Here is a 27656-nt window from a genome sequence, read left to right as displayed (position 1 = left end):
CCTCCCAGGTTCAAGTGATTCTCCTGTCTCAGCCTCCCAAGTAGCTCGAATTACAGGCATGCACCACTACGCCCAGCTAATTTTTTGTATTTAGTAGAGACATGGTTTCACCATGTTAGTCAGTCTGGTCGCAAACTCCTGACCTCAGGTGATCCACCTGCCTCAGCCTCTCAAAGTGCTGGGATTACAGGCATGCATCACCGTGCTCGGCCCATTTCCTGAACTTTAACATTTACTGTGGACCAGGCACTGTGTTAAAACCAAAACCTTATCTCAATCTTTAGAACAATCCTATGAAGTCAGTACCATGATTATTCCCATTTTGTTCTTGAAAATATTAAAGGTCAGAGACAGAGGTTAACAAAGTCTCACAGTTAATGTGTGGCAGAGTTGGGTTGAAGCCCAGGGCTGTCAGACCTGGCATTGAGAAAGAACACTTACATAGTGAAGCTATCAATAAGGACCTATCAGAAAGTTGTGATAAAGAATTCAACTCAACTATACTGATCAAGTGATTTGCACCACTGTGGAAATTATTTTTATGGAGTTCAGTAACTGCATTGATAGTAAGGACTTCTATTATATATATTCTTCTTACTAAGTCTTTGAGAATAGTTGTGAAACTGGTAACTAGACTATGTGTTCCAAGTGGCAATGAGAGTTTTTGACAGGATACATATTATTACTTTTTGAGATGGAGTTTTGCTCTTGTCGTCCAGGTTGGAGTGCAAAGACATAATCTCGGCTCACTGCAACCTCCGCCTCCTGGTTTCAAGTGATTCTCCTGCCTCAGCTTCTGGAGTAGCTGGGATTACAGGCGTGTGCCACCACGCCCAGCTAATTTTTGTATTATTAGTAGAGACGGGGTTTTACCATGTTGGCCAGGCTGGTCTTGAACTCCTGACCTCAGGTGATTCACCTGCCTTGGCCTCCCAAAGTGCTGGGATTACAGGCGTGAGCCACCGAAGCTGGCCATGATTTAATTTTTAAGATTAAAAAATAGGATAAAGAGTTTTGGGGCAGAAAAGAAGCATGTGATGGCTGTTTGTCAATGAAACTTCTGAGAAACAAGGAAGGAGGACTGCCTATGATTATATCTAAATGCTACAATAAATTTGACTGACAAGAGGGACGTAGGAGACCCCGCATAGAAAAGATGTTTTAATGAAAAGGAAGTGAAACACCAAGTCCACATATAAATTTTTAATAAACTTTTTGTGTCTATGTCATATTTCATAATATGTTTTTCCTAAATGCTTAACCTAGGAAAACCATACATGTGTGCACACCCATGTCAAACACACAAATGAATTTAACAGTGTGGTTTATGAAATGAAAGCAATAATAATTTGACTCTTCAGAACCGCTTCATTTTGGACTACGTCAAGCTCTCTAATCTTTTCTCCTCAATGGTAGACCATGGTTAAGGGACAAATGATAACGTACAAGGTTTTCAATTGCTAACTACCAAATTTTCATAGGTTACAGTATTACTCAAAAAGTTGTGTTGTCTTGTTTCTTCAAATTTTGAAATAACTTGCTTTGCTGACTCATCTGACTATATTTTTAATGAGGACTGGCTTTATTAGCACTTATAGAAAAAAAGCTCAGCACTCCACATTGAGAGCCAAATCAAAGAGATGGTTATTTGTAGTGTGGAGTAATGTATGCTCCGTCTCTCCTTACAACGGAGCCAAAGGTCACAAACATTTACAGAAAACCTGCTAATGTCCCAGGTACTCTGCTAGGCACTTTCCTAACTTGTCTAAAGTCACAGCATAGGCTGGGTATGGTGGCTCATGCCTGTAATTCCAGCACTTTGAGAGGACGAGGTGGGCAGATCACCTGAGCCCAGGAGTTTGAGACCAGCCTGGGCAACATGACAAAACCCTACCTCTACAAAAATAAGCTGGGTGTGGTGGTGTGTGCCTGTAGTCCCAGCTGCTCAGGAGGCTGAGGGAGGAGGATTGCTTGAGCCCAGGAGGTAGGGTTTGCAATGAGCCGAAACTGCGCCACTGCACTCCAGCCTGGGCTACAGAGCAAGATCCTGTCTCAAAAAAAAAAAAAAAAAAAAAAAAGTCACAATACATAAGTCATAGAGCTGGGATTCAAATTCAGGTCTGTCTGAATATAGAGTATTTTCTGCTACATTATATCAGTTACTGAGGGTAATTGAAAAATTTAACACTTATCATGGACCAGGCACTATGTTAAAACATTATCTCATTAATCTTTACAATGATCCTATTTAAAAATCTGTAGCTGTAAAAGTATTTTATAAAACATTTATACAAAAATCATCAAGAATCTTCATGGCAAGTTAAAATGTTTTTAAACAGTTTGAAGTCACCTTGATGGTCATTCCACTACCCATTTCTCAGTTTCTTCAGCAAAATTTCCTTTCACTTATAGCTAGCTACCTGACCATCCTACACTAAATAAGCAGATAATTTAATCTTCCAACTTCTTGAATTTGTGTGTTCTTTTATGTACACATGTTGGCTGACTGGAACAGAAGGAGGCAGGGGGTATATATGAGCAAGTATGGTTTATTATGGACAAATGGTAGAAAAATGTTACTAATATCTATAGCTAAGTTCCTTAAGTCATGTAGAGAGACTGTTATTAAGTTTGCTTTATTTTTCTATTGAATCAAGCACTAGCTACCAGTTGCAGTTAGTTTTATTGTGCCTTCCAAATGCACAGTTAGCTTTGCTTTATCAATAACCAAATAATAAACTAGGTCCCAATGGTCATGTCCACATCTAGATTGTTCAGGTGATCAGGAACTCTTTTATTTGTGTGCTTTAGCTTTTAGTTCTTGGTTATATCTATAAAGAAAACAGAAAGAAAAATAATCATCAATAATAAATAAACTTATGGTAAGGAGAGAATGGAAAGCATACTCCATTTCTTCTTTCTTGGTGGTCAAGTAGCTATACAGTTGTAAACAGAATCTTCCCGGGGTGCTTATAGGTAGAAACAGGCAGAAGGGAAAGGATTCAAAGAGTTCATTTGCATCTGGATTTTGTTTCAGATAATAAGATGACAAATGCCAAAAACTTTTTTTTTTTTGAGACAGAGTCTCGTTCTGTCACCCAGGCTGAAGTGCAGTGGTGGGATCTCGGCTCACTGCAAGCTCTGCCTCTGGGGTTCATGCCATTCTCCTGCCTCAGCCTCTTGAGTAGCTGGGACTACAGGCGCCCACCACCACTCCTGGCTAATTTTTTGTATCTTTAGTAGAGACGGGGTTTCACTGTGTTAGCCAGGATGGTCTTGATCTCCTGACCTCGTGATCTGCCTGCCTCAGCCTCCCAAAGTGCTGGGATTACAGGCGTGAGCCACTGTGCCTGGCCTGCCAAAAACTTTTAACAGTTTAGCTGACATATAGTTTCCTGTGCAAAAGTATTATTTTAATAAATATTCTCATTCTAGAATTCTACAAGAGTGTGACAAACATGTGAACATATGTATAAAGTTTAGTAAAATGTGGTCATCTAGAATTTTTAAATTTATACTCACAAAGCACCTTTCCTAAGAATAAGATCAACAGGTAAAGTAAAATATACTAATCACTAAAGTAAAATATCACTCAAGTAAAATATACTTCTAACCACTAAGGTAAAATATACTTCTATGATGCAGGCAGGCTATTGGGTTAACAGCCTGTAAACGCTTAAATTCACTAATGCTAAGGACCATTTCCTCAATTCTCAATCCAAAGAAGTAACCACAGAGCCAGTCTTTCCTTCCCTTCTACCATTCCTTGGGCTTCATTTACTATTCCTCCCAGCTTATAATGGAATGGAGAATAGTATAAGCACAAGAAGGATACTTATTCCATGAAGCTAACCATACCTCCTAGGTTTCTCAAAAGATCCTGATTCCAAATATTTGATCATAATGTCATTATCATAAGTCACCGACAATATTAACTACTGAGTAAATAGTTTAAAAATTTCCAGTGCTCATGGAACACTTTCCAATCAAAGCAAAGACCTCACTCTAAATATCATTTCCAATACTACATAATACATTTAAGTTCCAATTTATTATACACAATTGAAAGTAAGTGATAAAAGGTTTACATAATAAATTAATAAATCATAAACTGTATATATTGTCTTAATAAAAGAGATTATGTGAAATGGTTAACCATCTAAACGATGCACAGTTAAATCTAAAAACAAGGTAACATACTGCTTAACTGATTTTAGCCAGTTAACTGGTAAACTTATTTGTAAACCCCTAGACTTTTCTAGAAATGTTAAATTTCTACTTTAGGTACTTCTTGTCTTAGCATGAATCTTTAAAAAAAAAAAAATTAGTGTCACCTGAGTAGCTTTTGAAACAGTTTTAAAAATATCTCTGGTAGGCTTACCTCCAAATACGAAAAAGCTGAGAGGCTCCTGCTGTCCCCACAAAGAAATTAACAGCAAACAGACTCCAATTTTTTGGAATAATTACAAGTGAGTACCTTGACCAAATAAACCCTGTTGAAACAAAATGTTACTTTAAAAAGCATACATACTGCTGCAATAACTTCAGTGAATACTTAATATTGAGTAAAGTAATTACAACAATAATGTAGGATGAGGGACAAAGAAATGCTATATTCTGAATTTTCAATAATGTTTCTGTAGCTTAGTGTCACAGAAAATACTCAATTCTTACATGAAAGAGGAATCTTTAGAGTAAAGTGACTATTAACTGTAATTTTCTTCCCACTTATAAAAATATACTCATGGCAAAACCCTGAAAAACAAAAGCCCATTCAGATACTTATTCTTCCTCTGACTCTCCCATCCATAATTAATAACTTTCTAGACATAATACTGTTAATCCCTTTGGTGTGGGTGTATTTCAAACACTAACCCACTAAATAAACTGATACAAAACAAAACAAAAATCATTTATGTTCTACAAGGAACACAGAAGATATTTGTTTAATTTACCTGTAGCCATCAAAACAGCAGATTGAGCTGTGCTAAGTTTTTCTGCAGGTCTGGCCATATCAGCCAATCCAGCACACACCAACCCCTACAGATTAACACATAGAAAGAAAAAAAGTATCATGAGTGTGGAGTAATGGTTTTAACTTTAAGCACAAAACATTTTTGAGATTTCCATAAGTTAGCAGCTATAAGTTTAGTATCCATTCATTAAGAAAATGTAGACTACAACAACAAAAAAGCACAATGAATTAAAAAACTGCTTTTTGAACTAATTTTACTTTGTTAGGTACACTAAGCAGTCTCATATATCTGAAAGTCAGTAGTACATATATAGATAAGATATATACGTATGCATTATATGCACATACATTTTTTTGTCTACTTATTTCGCATATGAATTTATATATTCTTTATATATGTCAGGAACCACTAACCACTAGCATGGAAGATACCTGAAAGCTGTTAAGGATATTTGTCTAGATTCTTCCTTTGATGTTTTCTGCCAATGTTATTATTTTTAAATTAAATTAAATTTTAGATTTGGGGTACATGTGCAGGTTTGTTACATGGGTATATTGTGTGATGCTGAAGTTTGGGCTTCTAATGAATTATTTTTTAAAAGTATAAGTATCAGAAAACCTGTTATAATTCTAGTTTTTTGGTTAGATCATATATTATTATCATTATTATTTTTAGACACAGTCTCGCTCTGTCACCCAGGCTGCAGTGCAATGGTGCGATCTCCGCTCACTATAACCTCCGCCTCCCAGGTTCAAGTGATTCTCATGTCTCAGCCTCCAAGTAGCTGGGATTACAGGCATGTGCCACTATGCCTGGCTAATTTTTATATTTTTAGTAGAGACGGGGTTTCACCATGTTGGCCAGGCTGGTCTCAAACACCTGATCTCAGGTGATCCGCCCGCCTTGGCCTCCCAAAGTGCTGGGATTACAGGTGTGAGCCACCAGGCCCGGCCTGGCTGTAAGACCACTTTTCTTTAACATCAGCATATATGTGGCAATCATGCGTTTTTGCTCTCAACAGATGAGCTGTATTTTTACCAAGTCATTATGTTTGTCCCCCAATCTGTTTATGCCAGTTTTACTTGTTAATGTAATTTATATGATTTAATAAATTTTTTTTTAAACTAAGCTGGAAATTATATAGGATGCACTATAGTATAATTTATCCAGGATAGAAAATGTGGAGCTCAAAAATCCATACACAAATAAAAGCTTTAGCTTTAAAAAAGACTGATTGTCAAAGAATATATATTTATATCCTTTAGGTTAAAATAAAATATTTAAGGTACATAGGTTTTTTTTTCCGGATTATCCACTTTGACCTTTATGATTAGTTATGTGGTTTCAACTAAAGTGGTTACGAAGGACTCTACTATAGTTGTATGTTTGAAGGCACACGGTCTAAGAGTCTTAATGTTATAGAACATATGTGGCTTGCAGAAGCAACTGTTATGTGACATGTATAGAATTCTACAGATTAATTATCAAATACTCTGGGATAATAAAACACAGTAAGAGGTACATAAGGTAAGTATCTAATAGAAGTCTCCCGACCAGAGAACAAAACACAGAAGTTTCTATTGCTATGCTGTCATCTGGAGACTATGCAAGATTTCAACATGTACTTAAAATAGATGTTCTTAAAGAGACAGATAGTCAAGAAGGCATTTATGAGTATATAATGCTGTCAACATCTCATAACAGTAATGAACCAGGTCAAATAAACACCAAAGTTACTGATAAAACCAATAAACTCCTAAACTGTGGTAAATTCGAGGTCAAAGAAGCTCCTAAATTTATTGTGAACAGATGAAATCACTCAAACTTTTTTAATGATTGAATACTTCAGCAATCAATTCCACTATAAAGACATATAATTACTATGTAATTTTAAGCATAGGTGGTGAAAGAAGGAAATGGTAATGTAACTTCCATTAGTATAGGGGGTTTTAGGATCTTTTCTCAATACGTAGATATGAAGAAAAAAAAAAAAAACCTGCTCCCTAGATCTCTGTAAAATAAGTTCCCAAATCACTTATATTCTAATCTTGTCACTTTATCGTTGAGGAGACAAAAATGACAAAGAGACTAAACTTGCCCAAGGCCATAAAATTGAGTCATAACCAATTCTAACTCTAACATTCTCAACCACTTGAATTTACAACTGAGTTTCTGAATTGTTCTAACCATTTTAATAGTACATTTAAGAGAATTACAACAGCCCATCACTCAACAACAACAAAAAACAACTTGATTAAATTAAAGACAGGCAAAGGACTTGAATAAATATTTCTCCAAAGAAAATACACAACTGACGAATAAGTACAATAAGTATATGTTCAGCATGACTAATCATCAGGGAAATGCAAATAAAAACAAGATATCTAACACTCATTAGGTGCCTATCATAAAAATGAAAACAAAAACGCTCCCCCATCAAAAGTTTACAAGTGTTGATGAGGATGTGGAGAAATTAAAACCCTTATGAATTGCTGGTAGAAATGTAAAATAATGTAGTTGCTGAGGAAAACAAAAAATATTAAGCAGAATAATCATATGATCTAGCAATTACACTTCTGGGTGTATACTAAGAAGAATTAAAAGCATTGACTTAAAAGGTATTTGTACATCAATGTTCATGGTAGCATTATTCACAGCAAAAATGTGGAAGCAAACCAATTGTCCAATCAACATATAGATGAATAAACAAAATGTAAATACATACAATGGAATGCTATTCAGCCTTAAAAAGAAAGGAAATTCTGACACATGTGACAACATTAATGTACCTTGTGGACATTATGCTAGGTGAAATAAGCCAACTACAAAAAGACAAATACATTTTGATTCCATTTACAAGAGGTACTTAGAGTAATGAAATTCATAGAGACAGAAGGTAGAATGGTGGTTGCCAGGGACCGGGAGAAGGAGAATGGGGAATTATGGGTACAGAGTCTTACTTTTACAAGATAAAAAGGGTTCTGGAGATTGGTTAACAATGATGTAAATGTACTTAACACTACTGAACTGTACACTTTGAAAATGGTTCAGATAGTAAATTTTATGTGTATTTTACCACATTAAAAAAAAAAAAAAAGCCTACAGACCAGTAGTTTTCAAACTTTAGAGGGCATCAGAGAATCATCTGAAGAGGTTATGAAAACACATCTCACCGGACTCCACGTCTAGAGTTTTAGATTTAGTAGGTCTGTAATGGGGCCTAACAAGTTCTCAAATGATGACACTGCAGGTCCAGAAAGATGACACTGAGAAGCACAGTTATAGAACCAAACTGGCCCTTTCAACATAAAATCAATGATTTGCTACAAACAGCCACCACAATTGTTTTTTTCCAGCTAAGTGAGAACTTTAAGAAAGAAAACTCTGGGGAAGAGTAAAAGCACTGGGCTTGGAGTCAGAAGTCCTAGGTTCCGTCATTTACCAAATGCTAATATTTATACCCGAATAAATCCATCTGCTTTTTGAGACTAACTTTCCTTACCTATATTTTGGTGTTAGCACCTTCAGTTCTCATACTAAATTAATAATAAAAGTTAACTTGGGGGTTCTAACTAGTTTAATGCTTTACTTAGTAATAAAATTTCAGAATGAAGTTTCATGTCCCTATGGCACACAATTTTAAGTTTTTTGATAACAAGTATGTTCCCAGAAGGCCTCTTATCTAAAGAGTTCAGAAAAACTAGACAGTTGCTTTATGTAGAAAATGGTATGTCTGAGAATATTTGCCATGAAATAATCGAGAGGCATAACGAGAATATTCTAAAGCATATCCTTCATAAAAGTTACTTCAAATTAGTAAATTCCTATCAAGGAATTTTTCTTTCCGTAGCTTCTGCAAAAACTCAAGACTTACCCATTTCATAATTGGAGCCCAGAAAAAAACTGTTCTGGGACCTGAAAAAAGAAAAAAAAAGAAAAATTCAGGAATAAACCAAGTATCTTATACATGTCTTTTAACAGCTGTCACCAAATTTTAAAAACCAAAAGATTTATCAATCTATTTTTAACCACTTTTACTATGCTTTTTGCATACTTTGTATTTCAGTTAACATTTAGAGAGGTACCACAGTATCACAGTACAGTTGACCCTTGAATAACACAGGTTTGAACTGCACAGGTTCAACTATATGCAAAATTTTTTCAGTAAATATACTGCCATATAAAAACATTTTAGGGAACCTTGATTCTAATGTACTTTCATACTAGGTTTACACTCAAGTAATACTCTCATCCCAAGTGAAAATGAACCCAGTGATAATACCCCATTTTTGTGCATTTTGGCTGAATTACTATAACAAATAGTTGGTTAATCTTAACATTAAGCAGCAAAATTTGAAAAATGTAAAAATGGCAGTTGCTTCCCTGCAACTTTTGCTTAGTATGCAGGTTTTGAAAAGTATCACCAGATAGTTCAAACTGCTTGCCTTTAGCCTTAAGTGATAGCAATGCTACACATTCTATCCTCCACAATTTAACATAGCCCTTGATATTTTTATCCCTCTCAAACTAATTTACATTATTCTTACAGCAAATTCATTAATTCAATGTCATTTTAAAATCTACCACAGTACATTTTACATATTTTACTCTAGTTATTTGTAAATCTATGTATCTATCAAGATTATGACTTCCTCGAAGCTAGTGGCTCAATATTATTTATACTTGTATCCCTACTACCTAATAGAAAATAAAAAAGAAAGTTAGCAAGTAGAGTTGGAAGCAGTTTATACTAATATTTATTACCATAATATACAATATGTATGTGTATATATAATATATAGATATATACACACACATATACAAATAACCTTTTTTTTTTTTTTGAGACAGAGTCTCGCTCTGTTGCCCAGGCTGGAGTGCAATGGCACAATCTTGGCTCACTGCAACCTCCACCTCCCGAGTTCAAGTGATTCTCCTGCCTTAGCCTCCCAAGTAGCTGGGATTACAGGCGCCTGCCACCATACCCGGCTAATGTTTTTGTATCTTTAATAGAGACAGGGTTTCACACCATGTTGGCCAGGCTGGTCTCAAACTCCTGACCTCGTGATCTGCCCGCCTTGGCCACCCAAAATGCTGGGATTACAGGCGTGAGCCACCATGCCTGGCCACAAATAACTTTTAAAGTACTTTAAAATCGTAAGTTGTTTTTATCAGCCTGATACTTAAATATCTGATAAGTCTGGCTTATGCGTTTAATAGTTTTAAAATATGCTTGCTGATTTTCTAATTTAATCCTAAAGTCCTACAGCAGTCTAAGTTTCATTTTCTCATTCTTCAGAGAAGCTGGGTATCATCATTAGAATAATTCTTCAAACACTAGAAAGATCATGGCACAAATCCTGTGGTTCCTTGTGGGCCTACTCAGCCAATTATAATGTTAAACTTTATTTTCTCACATACATCTGGTATCTAACCATTTTTACATTTTCTTGTGTATGTTTGAATTTTCCGTATTTTAAGTTGTAGAATAAATCTAGAAACAGTGCTAAAACAGCTGGTGAGAGAATTTAAACTATAAGGGAGTTCTAAATTTTGATGTTCTTACAGCTGAGTGAAAAACCTATCTATATTCAGTTTCTGTTATCCAGTTCTCTAAACAGCATTGTTCTGGGCACAGCCACCATACATATAGAACTCTAGCCACATCCTTTTCTCTCTACAAGATATAAAATAATTTAGTTTCTTCTTTGGTTAAGACTAGGCTGGAATTTGAAAAGAAATTTTTACGAAGGGAAAAAGGGGAATATAAAAGAAAACATGAAGCCATTGAGTTTCAGAATATATAATCCTAATTTAACTAAATCTTAGCCCAGGTCAGCGGTTCTTAACCAGGAGTGTCCCCGCCAGGGGAATTTTTAGTTGCCCAACTGTGGTGCTCCAACTGCTGCAGATGGTGCTGCTGCCGCTGCTGCCGCCATCTCGTGGGTAGAGGCCTGGGATGCTGTTAAACATCCTCCAATGCACAGGACAGCTGCTCCAAGAAAGTAGAAGGTTAAGAAATCCTGGCCTAGGCCAACTGATAAGCTGGGCAAACATTCAACCAGTTTCATGCTATTTTATGGATCTTCAGTTTATGCTGTTCCTTCTCAATATCCTGCCTAGTCTTTACCTAACTCCTATCCATCAGAAACTCATCTCAGGTTGCCTCTCCTAAGGAAGCCTTAAACAAACAAACAAACAAACAAAAAAACTACAGGTTAGGCTAAACGCTCCTTCTCTTAACTACCGAAGTAGCCTGTATATTCTTCTATCATTTTCTGTTAAAATGATTATTTATGCATCTGTCACATTAACCCGAAGACAAGGTCCATTTCTTAATCTTCCTTGACAAATAATAAATATGTGCCACCAGAACTGAATTGGATTCACCATGTTCAGGATAGACGCTAATCAAAGATATTCAAACTTTGTATCTGACCCAGATTTGCCTCAACACTGCTTCATCCTCAAGGCTGGAATTTGCTGTTTACTCATCTCTAGGGACATTAGGTTCCCTTTATGCCAAGGATATATTAGATTTCACTTATTAGTTACTCTACTCTTAGACCAGGGCTCTCTTCCCCTGAGTCTGATAACATAATGTACTAATCCTATAAAACAGTCTTTTCAAACTCTCTGGAAATTTAGGGTGAGATCCCAGGATTCCTATCATTACACCTGGTTCATTTTTCTTTGTCACACACAGTGTCTCTCGCTCATATGCATTATCAATTACTAAGTTTAATTTTTATCCTGGCATGGAGTTTCATCAATCAAGAGTCAGTCAGTGTATTGTTTCAGTCTCTCACTGAATGGGTGTTCATTTTTACTTTGAACTCTTCAGCAGACTTCTCTTGTTCTATTTCAAAGCTGGAGTTTCTCTTGTCACCCCAAAACTGTTTTCTGAGAAAAGTCTCCAGATTCCGGTTCCAAGCTTAAATGGTTGACAAGCTTAAATGGTTGATCCTTTGGGGTTAATGAATAGTCAATCTTTTCAGTAGGTTTGCCTGGTAACTAATTTACTAAACTGCCCAGAGCTAGGTAATAGTTTTACAATATTAACAGCACGCCCTTCCCCACCAAACCAAACAAGAACTGAAAAAACTTCAACCATCAAATTATGGTTGCTAGAACCTGGACCAAGAGAGGTATTTTAGTGAGTGAATAATTTTAAACTATGAAAACAAGCTCTAATTTCAGTTTAACAACTGCTATGTACTAAACAGAAAAATAGCAGTAGCAAATACATAAGACCTTCTAAATTGCTAATTTTTCTGAGATACTAGAAGATGTGGACAAGTGACAAAAAAAATCAGAGTCTAATATCTACAAATGCAAACAGTGTTTTCTTAACTGTTAAAAAAAAGAAAAAATGGTCACATAATGGGTTAACAAAATTTTAAAGAAAACTTAACCCTTTCATTTTAATGCTAATTAGCATTCAATTAACATTTCTTAGCTTATTTTCTGTAAGAGTAAATAAGTCAAATAAAGCTAGACAAGTACATTTAGACATATATAAATCAGATACAGAGGCTGTCTTCCAGAAAACAGCAATTGATCAACAGTGGATATGGTAGTGAAAAAACATTCCAACTTACTTCAACATTTCTAAACATAAAGTTTTGACAAAACAAAGCACTTAGAAATAGGTATCACTCAAATAGTGACAATACAATGTCACATGTGTCATTCTAGACCTAGAAAACACAGGCTTATGTTCTGTACAATGACACAGCTATTCTTATGGGAGAGCATAAAAATAGATAATTATGACACGTGAAATGATTATAATACCATAATATTAGAATAAGCAGATGTATAAACTAACAGATACCTGGCCAACATCCATTATGATAAATGAAATAACTTGATTAGGTGGAAACTTTGAACTGCTGAAAATATACTGAAGAAAAATCTCCTCAAAAGACATTAATTTATAGCCCAAGATGAAGAAAATTGTCCACATCAGACATACTATATATCCTTTTAGAAAAACAATTAACACATTTTCATCTTGTTTCTTAGAACACTACTACTGGATGTTGAAGAAGGCCTCCAATGCTGACAATTTAGAAACATTAAACAAGTATTTAAAATGTCTATATATTTAGGCTGGGCACGGTGGCTCACACCTGTAATCCCAGTACTTTGAGAGGCCAAGGCGGGTGGATCACCTGAGGTCAGGAGTTTGAGACTAGCCTGACCAACATGGAGAAACCCTGTCTCTACTAAAAATACAAAATTAGCCGGGTGTGGTGGCGCATGCCTATAATCCCAGCTACTTGGGAAGCCTGAGGCATGAGAACCGCTTGAACCCGGGAGGCAGAGGTTACAGTAAGCCAAGACTGCACCATTGTGCTCCAGCCTGGGCAACAAGAACGAAACTCTGTATCAAAAAAAGAAAAAAAAAAAGTCTATACATTTTTTTTTTTTTTTTGAGACGGAGTCTCGCTCTGTCGCCCAGGCTGGAGTGCAGTGGCCGGATATCAGCTCACTGCAAGCTCCGCCTCCTGGGTTTACGCCATTCTCCTGCCTCAGCCTCCCGAGTAGCTGGGACTACAGGCGCCCGCCACCTCGCCCAGCTAATTTTTTTTTTTTTTGTATTTTTTAGTAGAGACGGGGTTTCACCGTGTTAGCCAGGATGGTCTCGATCTCCTGACCTCGTGATCCGCCCGTCTCGGCCTCCCAAAGTGCTGGGATTACAGGCTTGAGCCACCGCGCCCGGTTTCATTTTAAACTATGAACTATTTTCAAGAATAATGAAAAATACAGACTATAAGTTATTTTGTGTTTTATTGTCTTATTTTTAAAGTGAAACTCATGTTTTTAAATTCAAACTTTTCATAGAATTTGAGAAATTCTACAAGTGAACACCATAAGCAAATAATAATAGACAGAAATTTTCAAATTAACAAATTTAGTTGCCTTGAACTTTGATGAACCTATCAATAAACTGACATAAACTTACTTCCTAATTTCCTTATTTGAGAGAAATTACTGTTAATATTATATGAATTCTACCCAGAAAGTAGGCCACCTATTGTATATATGATTCCCTCCCTAAGTAAAGACTTACTTTTTGGAATAGAATAGGTAATTTTCACTCTCAAGCACATATACACACTTACAAATACTGAATTGAGGTATTCACTATACTCCTCTGTGAAAAATCAAGTTTCTTACTGAATGCTAAGAGGTCATAAAATCACTAAATTTCCCTACCTCTTCCCATCCCTTTCATGCCACTCCTTTATGATTTGTTACTTTTTAACACCCCTCTTAATTCCTTACATTACACAAGTTTACCTGTTTACTATCATGTGACAAACTAGATACAAATCCTTCCAATATGTAAAGGTTAATCTTTGATGTGGATACTGATGGCTAAAAATCATTCATTTTTATTTGTGCCAAAGCTAGGTCTGATTTAACACTAAGAACATGACTAAGCTACCATTTAGAACCATATAATTTTAATATTTTCCACAATGCCTTGGAAATAGCTGTCACTAAAATAGTACCCAAAACATCATGGGTAGATAATGTTTTTAAAAATGTTGACTGAAAATACACTTTGGTTTGAAATTCCAGAGTAAAGAACAGGTAAAGCAACCAAAATAGCCAAGATGCATCTTAGGGATGATACGTTTTAAATTTACTTATTTCTTCAGGTACGAAGAATCAGTTACTTTTAGATTTAGAGAGACTGTTGATATCATCTGCTGTAGGCACTCATAAATCAGGCAAATGAGGCCCAGTAAACAAATTACTTGTTTAAAATAAATAACTCAGTAAGGATAAAAAACTAGATCCCTAAATCATAATCTAACAATAATTATATGACTTTCCCCAATGAAATCTGAGTTTCCCGAAGGTTCTGAATGTAGGAAAAGTCCTAAGAGAATACCAAATTATAGATTATTAGATGGAAAAGACTTTAAGGAAAGTTCAAGCTCCCTCATTTTTATAAATGAAAAAGATGAGACACGAACAAATTAAGTAATTTGTCTTACACTCAGGAAATTTAGGGTGAGTTCTGGATACAGCAAGGACTAGAACACAGTTTCTTTGATCCCAGTCCTCTTTCTACTATACCATACTGCACTTTGAACATATTTCATTCTCTGTTATAGGCAAAATTAGTATTTTACATGACCTGGAAATGAAAAGCTATTTATAGCTTTTCTTAGGGCTTTTTTCTCCTTTAGCACATCTGCATAAACAGTTCTAATTTCTTAAAATTAGTTTAAAAGCAGGATAGCACAGAAAAAAATATGTTAAGTGTTGAACAACTACATCAAGGGTGACATTCTGCTCTGTCACCCAGGCTGGATTGAGTGCAGTGGCGCGATCTTGGCTCACTGCAACCTCTGTCTTCCGGGTTCAAGCAATTCTCCTGCCTCACCCTCTGGAGTAGCTGGGATTACAAGCGTGCACCACCATGCCCAGCTAAATTTTGTATTCTTAGTAGAGACAGGGTTTTACCATGTTGGGCAGGCTGGTCTCGGACTCCTGACTTCAGGTGATCCGCCCGCCTTGGCCTCCCAAAGCGCTGGGATTACAGGTGTGAGCCACCGTGCCTGGGTGATATTCCTTTTTATGAACTCTTCTGAGAATACAAACTCTGTGTGGGTGGGTTGTTATTTTATCCACTGATTTATCCCGACTGCCGGAATAGTATCTAATATACAACAGGCCCTCTATAAATATTGAATAATTCAACTTTCTTGGTAGCTGATTGTTTGAAGACATTCTATTTTTCACTAATATTTTACAATTGTATTTGAAATTCTAATTTTACATCTATTTTAGTTCTCTCTTTAAATAAAGTTATTGCTTTAAAAAATAATATATGTATATTTAGTGTAAATATTTAAACATATTTAATATACACTTAAGAATATATATAGACATATATTAATATCTTAGACTGGCATTTAGATTCTTCACTGACAATCTGTGGCAACAAAATAAGTTCTAATAGAGATGCAATGGAAACTATGTAGGTATGTACACTGATTATTGGTCCACATTTGATTTTATTTACATATAATAGAACAATATATATTTGAACTAAGTTGCATTTAACTATCTACTGTAACATCAATTCTCTTAGCATTGAATTTAAAATTTTTATGATACAGATATTTCCTTATAAACACTGATAACACTGGTTCATTTAATTTATTTTTATTTCAAAAGAAATATCTTCTAGGTCTTTAAAATTAAGCTAATTATCTTATCTAGGAAAAATGCAAATATTCTTATTTAGACTTTAAAGTAACTTTTCCCATGAGTCTTCAGAAGGAAACCCATGTAATGTTGAGAATGATATTCTCAGCACCAGCACACTAAGCACTGCAACAAGTTTCAGAGAATTATTTTTTCAAAAGCTCTTCCATGTAAGCCAAAATGTAATTCAATAAAAGGAGAGCTACAATGCGTTAAAATGATATGGTTCAGATAGCTGTTTTTGGGACTAACTTCACCAAAGGATAGTTTTTAGACTCTTTAGAGCTGTGGTCTTCCAGCTCCTTTTGAACATATGCCCCATCAGTAAAAACAATTTGCGCATACATCCTCTTTATAAATTGTTTATATATTTATAAATTATATAGAATTACTACCCTAATATATTTTTGTATTACAGAATGTACACACAATGAAAAATTTAAATGGATGAAATAACAGTAAATGTTAATAGAAGTTCTATGATTTTCTTCCTACATTCCAATGTTTCATTGTGTGCATCCCTTGGGATGACTCACCCCGTTCTGGAACTCACAAATAAATGACACTCCTCCACTGCTAATTTTTTGTTTTCCTTAATTAAGCTTTTAAGAAAACATTGGGGCCAGGTGTGGTTGCTCACACTTGTAATCCCAGCACTTTGGGAGGCCAAAGCAGGTGGATCACCTGAGGTTAGGAGTTTCAGACCAGCCTGGCCAACATGGGGAAACCCCGTCTCTACTAAAAACACAAAAATTAGCCGGGCATGGTGGCACGCGCCTGTAATCCCAGCTATTCAGGAGGCTGAGGCAGGAGAATCACTTGAACCAAGGCCAAGGTTGCAGTGAGCCCAGATCATGCCACTGCACTCCAACCCAGGGAACAGAGCAAGACTGTCTCAAAAAAAAAAGAAAAGAAAAAATAACGTTGGGCAACATAACTTCAAGGTTATTTCTTTGACAAACACTGGAGTACAGCTATGCAACTGGCTAGTGTGGAGTCACATATTTTATAGTCAGGTGGGGGATAATGCGGGGACTGACATCCTTTTTGTGAGTTGAGGAACTTGACGGAGACACACATTTGGCTAGAACTCTATTCCTTCTCTACAGAGGCAGATCATGACATGCCAGCAACAAGACATAGGCAAATGGATAATGAGAGCCTCAAAACTCTGGGTCATAGGTCAGAGATGCAATACTGTGACTAAAATATATATTTATACATAAAAATATTCTTTTTTTGTTTTTGTTTTTTGAGACAGAGTCTCGCTCTCTTGCCAGGCTGGAGTGCAATGGCGCGATCTTGGCTCACTGCAACCTCCGCCTCCTGGTTTCAAGCGATTCTCCCGCCTCAGCCTCCCAAGTAGCTGAGATTACAGGCACCTGCCACTACGCCCGGCTAATTTTTGTATTTTAGTAGAGATAGGGTTTCACCATGTTGGTCAGGCTGGTCTCGAACTCCTGACCTCAGGTGATCCGCCCAACTCAGCCTCCCAAAGTGCTGGGATTACAGGCATGAGCCACTGCACCCCACTAAAAACACATTCTTGTTACCTGTCGAGACATACAGTGTCAGCGATAAAATTAAATCTCAAACATTTAGAATCAGCAATGTATGATTTCCAACTGTTAAAATTGTAGCATTTCATATCATTTAATAAACTCCTTGTAGTTGAATCTAGACAAATGCTTCAATGATAATTCAATAACAAATACTGTTAGGCAAAATAGTATGCAAAATCCTTGAATATTCACTCCGGATAACTCTTAAGACAATAATCAGTGTTTCCTTAGATTTTATTACACACTCATCAGTCAACACATTTTTCAAGTTCCTCCATTTCTATACTGGTGTGCCTCCAACTTGTCGATCATAAATAATTTTGCTGTAATAGATATCCTTACTCTGTACGTTGCTCAAATCTTAGAACTGACAGTTATTGAGAGTCTAAGTGCAAACGCTGTGCTGCATGTTTCGGAGACATTAGATCATCTGATTTTCACAACAATCCTGAAATGATTATATAATTACTCCCATTTTATAGATGAGATAACTAAGGCAGGAATTTAGGGTCAAGGTCACACAGCCAAGACTGAAACGTAGGTCTATCTCCCTTCAAAGCCTAGCTCCTTTTACTACACTGAAAAAGGGGGTTAAAATAACTGAACGAATCCAAGGATTTTCAGATGAAATGTACATCCTACAAGTGAAAGGTAATCCCTCTTCATTCTGAAAGCTGACTAGTATTTTAAGCAGTAATTACAGGTGGCTAAAAACTAAAGCCTTGGAGAGGATCAAGATAAGACTACTCTCCAATTTCGTATTATTTTAAGTAGTTTAAAATTACTCTTACTCTGCCATGCCCTTATCTTACAGCTAAAACACAAAGCTTATGAGGGTCAGAGTTGACTTCACGTTCAGTTGACTCTGTAAAGCCCATATTATTACCAAAAGCATAGCTCAACCCTCCTTCCTGAAAATCTTATGCCACAAAACACAGCATAATTCCAAAAAAGCTAAATGTTAAAAGAACTAAACGGCAAATAAACAAAAACTTTTAAAATCACTAACAAACTCTCCTTAATGATCAGTTTTATAATGGGTTCAATATTGCAGTAAATAATATTAAGGGTTACACTACAGTATAATCCGGATGTTCAATTCATTCCATTATCAAACTGGAAGTCAGATTTAGTAACCAGTTCAGACTACAGAGAGCCGGTTCATAATCAGATAATGGGGGAACTAGACAACTTTCCTAATGATACCAACTGCAGAATACAGATTTTAACTATGTAGGAGAAAAAAAGCCACTTTTCGGGTAGCACTTCAGTCTTTCAATTTACAACACATTTTCTAGTTTGCCAAGTCTTAGGCTTGAAAGAGACCTCAGAATATATCTGATGTTAGCCTCTAGCCAAATAAGTATTATTACAACTCACTTTAGAGAAGAGGTAACAGAATTCTAGATCTTAAGGCATTGGAATGTTTCAGTTTCTTATAGAGTTTTTTTTTTTTTTTTTACCACAAGAACACAAGTTTTCCAGTAGGCCAAGAGAGATGTAACATTTACTGAGCATTTACAAAGAGTCAAGCACATATGTTATCTGTCATTCTCGCAGACCGCATATTACACAACAGAGATCTAGGCTTTTGCTCAAGGTCACAACTATAATAAGTGGTAGAAGAGAATGAAATCCAGGTCTGTCCACACAAAAAACTCTGGGTAGAGCTTGTTCAACAATTTCATAAATAAGGACAGACTTAAAGAAACACACTGGACCTATGGGATGAGAAATGACACTGACACAACCCTGGATGAAGTAAAGCATGCAGTTTGGGGGAGGGCTCAGTCTGCAGGCCTCTGCCAGCAGTAGCTGAAGAAAGTGTGACCTTTACTCCAAACCCCACAGTGCGACAAGCCACCCACCCAGCTCTGCCTAGCGTGGGTTAATATGCCACAATTCGAAAAGAGAAAGAGAATGAGTGTTTCATGGTGGCTGCAGACACTTTCGTGGCCGCAGAAGTTGAGAAGGCTCAAATTTGGAGGTCAGGTTTGGGTTGGAGTCGTGCGTAAGGGAGCAGATGTCACATAGGTGGGGAAGGGCGCTGACTTGAGATACGTTGGCTTAGGAAGAGATGTTGCAGGGGAGAGGGTGAAATGCAGAGGCTAGGAGAGTAAACGGCTTCACCTGAGGGGAAGGAAGGAGTTGGGGCTGTGGGATGCCTCTAGTGGCAGTTGTCAGAGGGCCTCTAAAAGGTCCATTTTAGAGGAAGGGGGAAGGAAGGTCTCGATAACGAGCCATTCAGGGTCCATTACCTGCTGGATGGTTGTACAACGGCCTCAATTTCTCGGGCAGCATCAGCTCCACTTTATCGAGGAGCCGGTGGTAGGTGGCCCGCAGGCCTCGGGCACCGGCGGCCGACATCGCCGCCGAGGGATCGTGAGCAGCCGGGTGGGAGCGTGGCTCTGTTCTCGTCCCTGGCTGACAACGAAGGGGAGCTAGTCACTTTTCCTTGCCACGACGCCTGGCGTCCGTCTCTCACCTGGAGAGCCCTTCCCGCGGTTCTCGCTGCCCGGCTGTGAACCAAAAAGCTGCCGCCCGCACCCCGCGAAGGTTGAGGGGGCGGAGGCTGCCAACGGCCAGCCCCTGGTCCGCCTCCGCCCCGGCAGGAGAGAGGGAGGAGGAGCCTCGGCAACAGGTGCCAAAATAATCACCTCACCGAGTCCGCCCAGCGCCCTGCTGGCAGCGCGCTTGCGCAGACTGAGCTGCCCGCCAGGATTGGCCCGCCCCGAGGCGCGGGCGGGGTGCAGCGGAACCCTCCTCTTTCTCCCCGCTGCCCTCGAGGCCATGTTGGAGAAGGGAAAGTGAAGCTGCGCCGGGTCTACTGCCCCTTAACTTTGACTAAGCAGGCCCGTAGTTAAAATGGGCTTTTCGGGCCTTCAGTGCCTAAAAATGATGCTGCACTATTCTCTTGCTTCTTTTGACTGGAGACTCGTGAGCGAGAGACTTTGAGTCGCTTCTCTCTCTACTCCTCTTTTATCCCTAGCGACTTAAGAATCTGGTTAGAGTGGCCCGAATGCATTTTTCCACGGTGAGGGCAGCCGCGGCACACACCAGCCTCAGTCCCCAAGGTGGTCGTCATCTCGCGAGAAAGGGTTGGCGGGGAGGGTATCCAGGACGAGGAGAGGGAGGAGTCGCCATCGCCTCCGCCTCCGCCTCCTCCTGTTGGAGGGGGGCCGAGGGAGGAGACTGTTGCTGATCTTTGGATGTTCTGGTTAGTCTAAGAAGGAGAGTATGAGGCGAGCTCCGGCCCGGGTGCGGCCGGGCTTCGGGGGCCCAGGCGCCGCTGCTGCCACCGCCATCTAACGCTGCGCCCTGGAGGCCCGGCGCGCGGATGGTGCCGGTGCGGCTCGGGTGTTGATCCGGTGTCCCCTCCCCCTCCTCCCCTCCCCCACGCGGTGGTCTCCCCTCCCACCCGGCTCAGGCAGAGCCATGTCTCGGGGTGGCTCCTGCCCACACCTGTTGTGGGACGTGAGGAAAAGGTCCCTCGGGCTGGAGGACCCGTCCCGGCTGCGGAGCCGCTACCTGGGTGAGCGGGGGCCCCGGGGCGGAGGCGCTGAGGTCGCCGCCCAGAGTGGGGGAGGGGGCGCACTGCCGGGGCTGTTGGAGGTGGGACAGCGTCTCGGCGAGGGTGCCCCGAGACTCTGGGGTGTTGGGTGGGGCCTCGGTCGCCGAATCCCGTGCCGGTGCCTCCCCCAGTCAAGCCCCCTATGCTTGCTGCCAGCCGCCGCCCTTGCTGGGTTTTCCTCGGAGGGCCGAGCCGAGGGCTGAAGGTACTGGCTTGTAAAGGTGTTGGGGTCGCTAATAGGTTGGGACTCGGGGGACTTGCGGAACCTCCAGGAGCTGCCGCGTTTAGAGCAAAAGTTAGCTCTTTTGCTCTTTTCCAGCGCGCTCTGCCCGCTGAGCCGGAGAACCTAAGTTGTTGCCCACCCTCGTCTTCGATCTCAAAAGGGTTTAGGTGTCGGCTGCGACGCGTTGACCACCCTCAGGGACTTCACGCTCCAGACAGAATCCGTGTAAACTGTTCTTGCGGCGCTGAGCCAAAACCTAAAAGTGATAGCTGAGCTCTCCCCACCCCCGCGCGCTCTCCCAGTTCCACTCTGTTCTTCAGTTCGTTTTGACCGCTTAAAGGTGGTGTAGGGTTTCACGTTCCTTTTCCCACCCCTGGAAAACACACTTGGCATTTACAGTTTCTTAGTTAAGCTTTCTAAAAACAACCTTCAATACTTGAGGGAACAGTATTCCACTTTTTTCATTTTGCATAACATTTTTTTTTTTTTTTTTTTGAGGATTCTGGGTCACGCCCGAGTCAACTAAAAAGTTTGGTTTCGTAAAAATGGACGTACTTAGTAAAGGTCTTTTTTGTTTCTTCCTGTATACTCTTTACAGTTTTGCCATTTGCTAGGTAAAAAGTGTTTGTTGCTGTCATTTGTTTTTGATTTCAAGTAAAGAGAAGAAAATGAAATCTCATTACAGCCAACAGTTCTGGTTTGTAAATTATTTAAGAAAAGTTAGCATGCAATTTAATTCTTGCTTTTTAGTGTCTCAAGTAAAATACGAATACATTTTGTTTGTAGAAGCTCAATAAAAATGAAGCAAAAATCCCTTTGATCCCTCCCATTCAATTTCACTTCGCCACCCTTAGAAATAATATTTTCTGTTTTCTGAATATTCTTCCAGACCTTTTTGTTTGCATTCTTACAAGTACGTATGTATATGTACAAATGCTAGGGTGTGTGTGTGGTGTGTGTGTGTGTGTGTGAGAGAGAGAGACACCTGAATACATGGTGTCATATCGTAAACATTGTTTTAACTTCTCCACATTTTGGAGATCTTTCCATGGCAGTAAAAATAGATTATGTCTTTTAAATTATTACATAGTATGTAACATTATGAAGTACCGTAGTGTACTCAACCATTCTTCTTTAAGTGGACGTTCGCCCTTACAGCATTGTAATGAACATCATTGTACAAGCTTTTGTGCATTTGTTGTAGGATAAGTACCTAGAGTGGTGATTAATCATTTTAAAATTGAACATAGCTAGAGTCTGCTTTTTTAAACTATTTGCCAAAAAAAGTGTGTAATATTTCTTTTAGAATTTATTTGTGGAGAGAGAACTTAATTTTAGCTTAATAAAACAAATGTTAACGTTGTTTTGCATGAATACATTGATAATTTGGTCCTTTATGTCAGTTGGACAGTTTAAGTACTTGTATACAGTTCTATATTTTAGCGTTTTCCTTTGGTTCAGTTACTTTAGCTATATCTACAAATAAGTTAATTAAAATATAACAAAACCATATACTTTCTTTTTCCTCTCCTACTCCGAATCCCTAATGGAAATGGAATTTGTATATTGGGTCTAGGGGAATTGAAGGGTTCACTGACTATAGTAGAAATCCTGAATTATAGTTTTTCAAATGTGTATATAGATATACACACACGTACATACAGGGAGTTCTTTATCTTAAATAGTATTTTAGATATGATATATACTCTTAAAATAGGACATTTTTGGAATGACTTCCTTTAAAGTGGTTTTCTAAGTACTTGAAAATACTTTTTGAAAGTATCGAGACTTGAAAATGTTTTCAAAGAACTGATTGGCCTTTACCCTTAGTAGACCTTTGCGCTGTTATTCAACTCTTCTACACTACAGTGCTGATCTTGGCTTTGCATTCAGGAAACAGCAAAATCCACATTGGTAATGTTTGAATTAGTGATTTTTTTTAAAAAATGACTTTCCCTCCCAGTTTTATTGGGATATAATTGACAATTAAAAATTGTTATATTTAAGGTGTACAACTTAATAACTTAATATACAATCGAGTTAGTTAACATATCCATCACGTCACATAATTACCATCTTTTTTTGTGTGTGGCGATAAAATGACTTTTTAAAGTATAGTACTCTTGGCTGGGTGCGGTGGCTTACGCCTGTAATCCCAGCACTTTTGGGAGGCCAAGGCGGGTAGATCACTAGAGGTCAGGAGTTCAAGATCAGCCTGGCCAACATGGTGAAACCCCAGTCTCTACTAAAAATACAAAAATTAGCCGGGTGTGGTGGCGTACACCTGTAGTCTTAGCTCCTTGGGAGGCAGAAGCAGGAGAATAGCTTGAACCCTGGAGGTGGAGGTTGCAGTGAGCCAAGATCGTGCCACTGCGCTCCAGCCTGGGTGACAGAGGGAAACTCTGTGTCATAAATAAATAATAAAGTATGGTACTTATAAAGCCTTCCTTTTAAAAGTCAAATTCCAAGTTAGGATTTTCCTAAGGAAATAGATTCCTTTTTTTAAGACTTTAATATTTAAACATTATGATTATCTATCTACAGGGTTGTAGATTTAAGTATTTTTCTGATACATTTTCATTATTTGTATTTCTACAAATTTTTAGCAGTGAATTACTGCTAAATAGCAAAATTGGGATAGAACAAATGGATAGATTTTTCTTGTAGCTTTTACATTTCCAGTTATTTCACCATAGCATGTGCCCTTTCAATGGTAGTATTCAAACTTTGTAATTGATTTTACATAAACTGATTAATTACCTCCTTTCTTCCCATCAAAGAAAATTACACTTCACCAAACTTCCTGTTATGTTGTGGGAATGAGAATATGTTGTTTGTGATTAAAAGATGTGTTTACTTAGAGCTGGCAAAACCACAAGATTCACCTGGGCCAATAGAGTGTTGTTTTAGACTAGCATGGATTTCAAGGATAAGCCAGGGTTTTTAATCTTTGTGAGCCTGGTCTAAATTTCAATGTAGGATTCTTTTTTTTTGGCGGGAAGCAGGGGGCAGGGTGAGGCAGGGTCTTGCTCTGTCCCCCAGGCTGGAGTGCAATGGCACCATCATGACTAACTACAGCCTCCACCTCTTGGGCTCAAGGCCATCCTCCCACTTCAGCCTCCTGGAATTTTTTTTTTTTAAAGAATAATTATCAAAGTCAGAGGTACTTGTAGGTTTAAATGTTTAAATGTAATAATTTCTCAAATTACTGCATACTAGTTGTAGAGTAGTGCTTTTGGAAATCAGTGATTTATTAGCCACACAGATGTTATTTTCCCATATATATACAGTTTTATAAAGATAAACATCGTTAATAAACTATTATTTCAACACATTGCTGGTTTCTACTCACATTTCTTTCCTTTTGGACAGACACTCCTACAACTTTCTAACACTTCTAAATTAAAAGATAGCAATTGATAAAAAAGTAATTTTAGGGTACTTTTCGAGGGAGTTTATTATAATGTGTAAAATGTGTAAATTATGATTAGGCAGCCAGTGACAATTTTTTAGTGGAGATTGAATCTCATCTTTCTGTAAGGGGTTTATGAAGTCAATGTCCTTTGAATATCATTAGAGTCAGTGTGTATTGAAATGAATAATTTTGCGTGTAGATTACTCTTTAGTGCATCTTGAATACATCTGCATTCTAGATTACCAGGTTCTTCATAATATGTTGCCAAGTTACAGTATATTTATTATATGAAGATTAGTAACTTCTGACTTTTGCCTCTTTTTTTAGCCATTGGGAAAAAATTAGTGGAATATTTGTATTTTGTTTCTTTAGTGTTGAAATTTCAATGAAAGCTGAAAAATGTATGATTTTAGTATTGGAAAATGACAGTCAATTGTGACAAACATAAGATAGAGTATATTGATAATTCCTTAAGGCAAGACACCAAAGGCATATTAGCAATCATAACAACCATAGACACTGTGATAGCTGTACTGTGGGTTTCATTGCTTCCTAAAATAGGATGAATCAAGTTATAAGTGCTTAGAAGGTTTAGAAGCTTCTGGTAGCATAGAGCTTATGTTACAGGTATGCTTTAGGTCAGTGTTTTAAAAATGTTTTTAAAATGATCCATGATAAAAATACATTTATGTGGCAACCTGTGATATACACAACGAAAATAAAGGATTCTCTAGATGTATATATAAGCCTTACTAGATGGGATGCATTCTGTTTTTTTTCATATTCTTAAAACTGTTGGTATTGAGCTGGTGGAATATGCACTAATGAGTCTCAGCTTGAGGTTTGGAAAATTGTTCTAGATGGTGTGTAGTTCTTATAATTGTAATTTAATGTCGCTTCAGGTTTAAGGTGGGTAGGCTTCCACAAGTACTTGAAGGAGATTTAAAAAATTGTTTTTTAAACACTGCTGATGGCTAACAGAGAAAATGTAAATAGTGAACCTTCATGTACATCTTGGAAAAAATAACTAGGGTTGAACACTTTTAAATCTTCTTGGGTAGATATCTACTGTGGGATTGCTGAGTTGTATGGTAAGTATGTTTAACTTTATAAGAAACTTCTAGACTGTCTTCCAAAGTAATTCTACCGTACTGCATTCCCACCAGCAGTATATGAGAGTTCCAATTGCTCTACATTGTCATCAGCATTTGGTGTAATGAGTCTTCCTAATTGTAGTCTTCATGGTAGGTGTGTAGAAATATATCATTGTTGTTTTAATTTGCATTTCTCTTTTTTTGTTTTTGAGACGGAGTTTCGCTCCAGGCTGGAGTGCAACGGAGTGATCTTGGCTTACTACAACCTCCGCCTTCTGGGTTCAAGAGATTCTTCTGCCTCAGCCTTCCAAGTAGCTGGGATTACAGGCATGCGCCACCATACCCGGCTAATGTTGTATTTTTAGTAGAGACGGGGTTTCTCCATGTTGGTCAGCCTGGTCTTGAACTCCCGACCTCAGGTGATCCGCCCGCTTTGGCCTCCCAAAGTGCTGGGATTACAGGCATGAGCTACCACGTCTGGCCTTTAATTTGCGTTTCTCTAATAATTAGTGATGTTGAGTATCTTTTTGTGGCTTTTATTTCTGTTTTATTTATTTTATAGTCTGGTTAAATGTTCAGGTTTACTTTTTAATATTGTAAGAATTCTAGAATTATTTAAATAACAAGTCCTTAATCAGATATGTATTTTACAAATATTTTCTCTCAGTTTGTGTCTTTTTTTTTTAACAGGTTCTTTTATAGATCATACTTTTTATGTCCTATCTAAGAATCTTTACCTAAACCAAGGTAACGAAGATTTTTACTTTTTTTTTCCTGGAGATTTTCTCTTTTACCTCTTGCATTTAGGTCTGTGAACAATTTCGAGTTAAGTTTTATATATGTTGTAAGAGTCAAGTTTCATTTCTTTGCATATTAATGTGCAATTGATCCAACAGTGTGTGTGAAAAGACTACCTTTTCCCCTTTGTTGAAAATCAATTGACCATAAATGTATACGTCAATTTCTTAGCCACATTCCATCGATCTAGCTTCTTGTCTTTATACCGAGGATTGAAATCCGCTAGTGTGATACTTTAAACTTGTTTTTTTTTTGAGATAGTCTCTCTCTGTCGCCCAGGCTAGAGTGCTGGAGTCCACTGGCTCACTACAAGCTCCGCCTCCTGGGTTCACGCCATTCTCCTGCTTCAGCCTCCCGAGTAGGTGGGACTACCGGACTACAGGCACCTGCCGCCACGCCCGGCTAATTTTTTTGTATTTTTTAGTAGAGATGGGGTTTCACCGTGTTAGCCAGGATGGTCTCGATCTCCTGACTTTGTGATCTGCCCGCCTTGGCTTCCCAGAGTGCTGGGATTACAGGCGTGAGCCACGGCGCCCGGCCAAAACTTGGTCTTTTAAAAAGAATTTATAGTTATCCTGGCTATTCTGAACCCTTTCCATTTCCATAAAAATTTTAGAACCAGCTTGTCAATTTCTACAATAAGACTTGGGATTTTGTGTTGAATCTATATATTATTTCAGGGAGAACTGACATGTTTACAATAGTGAATCTTCTCATCTATGGTTCTGGTTTGTCTCCATGTATTAAGCATTCTTTGATTCTCTCAGCAGTGATTTATACTT

The 27656-nt window shown here is 38.1% G+C and overlaps 2 protein-coding genes across 14 annotated transcripts in view; one reads left to right on the top strand and one right to left on the bottom strand.

Moving 5' to 3' along the window:
- Positions 1-1188: 1188 nt before the first annotated feature.
- On the bottom strand, positions 1189-20497 carry MPC2 (mitochondrial pyruvate carrier 2). Its single transcript, XM_009193306.2, has 5 exons — positions 20032-20497; positions 8851-8891; positions 4956-5040; positions 4382-4493; positions 1189-2831 (listed from the first exon to the last, which is right to left on the bottom strand). The coding sequence occupies exons 1-5, from the start codon at positions 20138-20140 to the stop codon at positions 2795-2797; spliced, it is 384 nt and encodes a 127-aa protein (XP_009191570.1). The 5' UTR covers positions 20141-20497; the 3' UTR covers positions 1189-2794.
- A 43-nt stretch (positions 20498-20540) lies between these two features.
- Positions 20541-27656, top strand: part of DCAF6 (DDB1 and CUL4 associated factor 6) — a 141524-nt gene continuing 134408 nt past the window's right edge. For 6 of the 13 annotated variants that reach the window (XM_021930863.2, XM_021930860.2, XM_021930859.2 and 3 more), the window contains exon 1: positions 20857-21305. In XM_021930863.2, coding sequence (XP_021786555.1) covers positions 21209-21305 — 97 coding nt within the window. In that variant the 5' untranslated portion in view covers positions 20857-21208. Of the gene's footprint in view, positions 20808-20856; positions 21306-21374; positions 21550-27656 lie in introns of those variants that run through there. The other 7 variants (XM_031658856.1, XM_031658855.1, XM_021930886.2 and 4 more) reach the window with 5 other exon arrangements.

Source organism: Papio anubis, chromosome 1 (assembly GCF_008728515.1).
Source record: "Papio anubis isolate 15944 chromosome 1, Panubis1.0, whole genome shotgun sequence".
In the NCBI taxonomy this organism is placed as follows: domain Eukaryota; kingdom Metazoa; phylum Chordata; class Mammalia; order Primates; family Cercopithecidae; genus Papio; species Papio anubis.
Note: the sequence above shows the minus strand (reverse complement) of the source record. Positions and strands in the feature narration are given on the sequence as shown.

What these genes read in the sequence shown, in the direction of transcription:
- MPC2 (XM_009193306.2), bottom strand. Translation starts at nt 20,140, where the DNA reads ATGTCGGCCGCCGGTGCCCGAGGCCTGCGGGCCACCTACCACCGGCTC. An exon ending in GTTGTACAACCATCCAGCAG is followed by an intron (nt 8,892 to 20,031) that starts GTAATGGACCCT and finishes TTCTTTTTTCAG; the next exon opens with GTCCCAGAACAGTTTTTTTC. An exon ending in CAGCTTTTTCGTATTTGGAG is followed by an intron (nt 2,832 to 4,381) that starts GTAAGCCTACCA and finishes TTTTCTTTATAG; the next exon opens with ATATAACCAAGAACTAAAAG.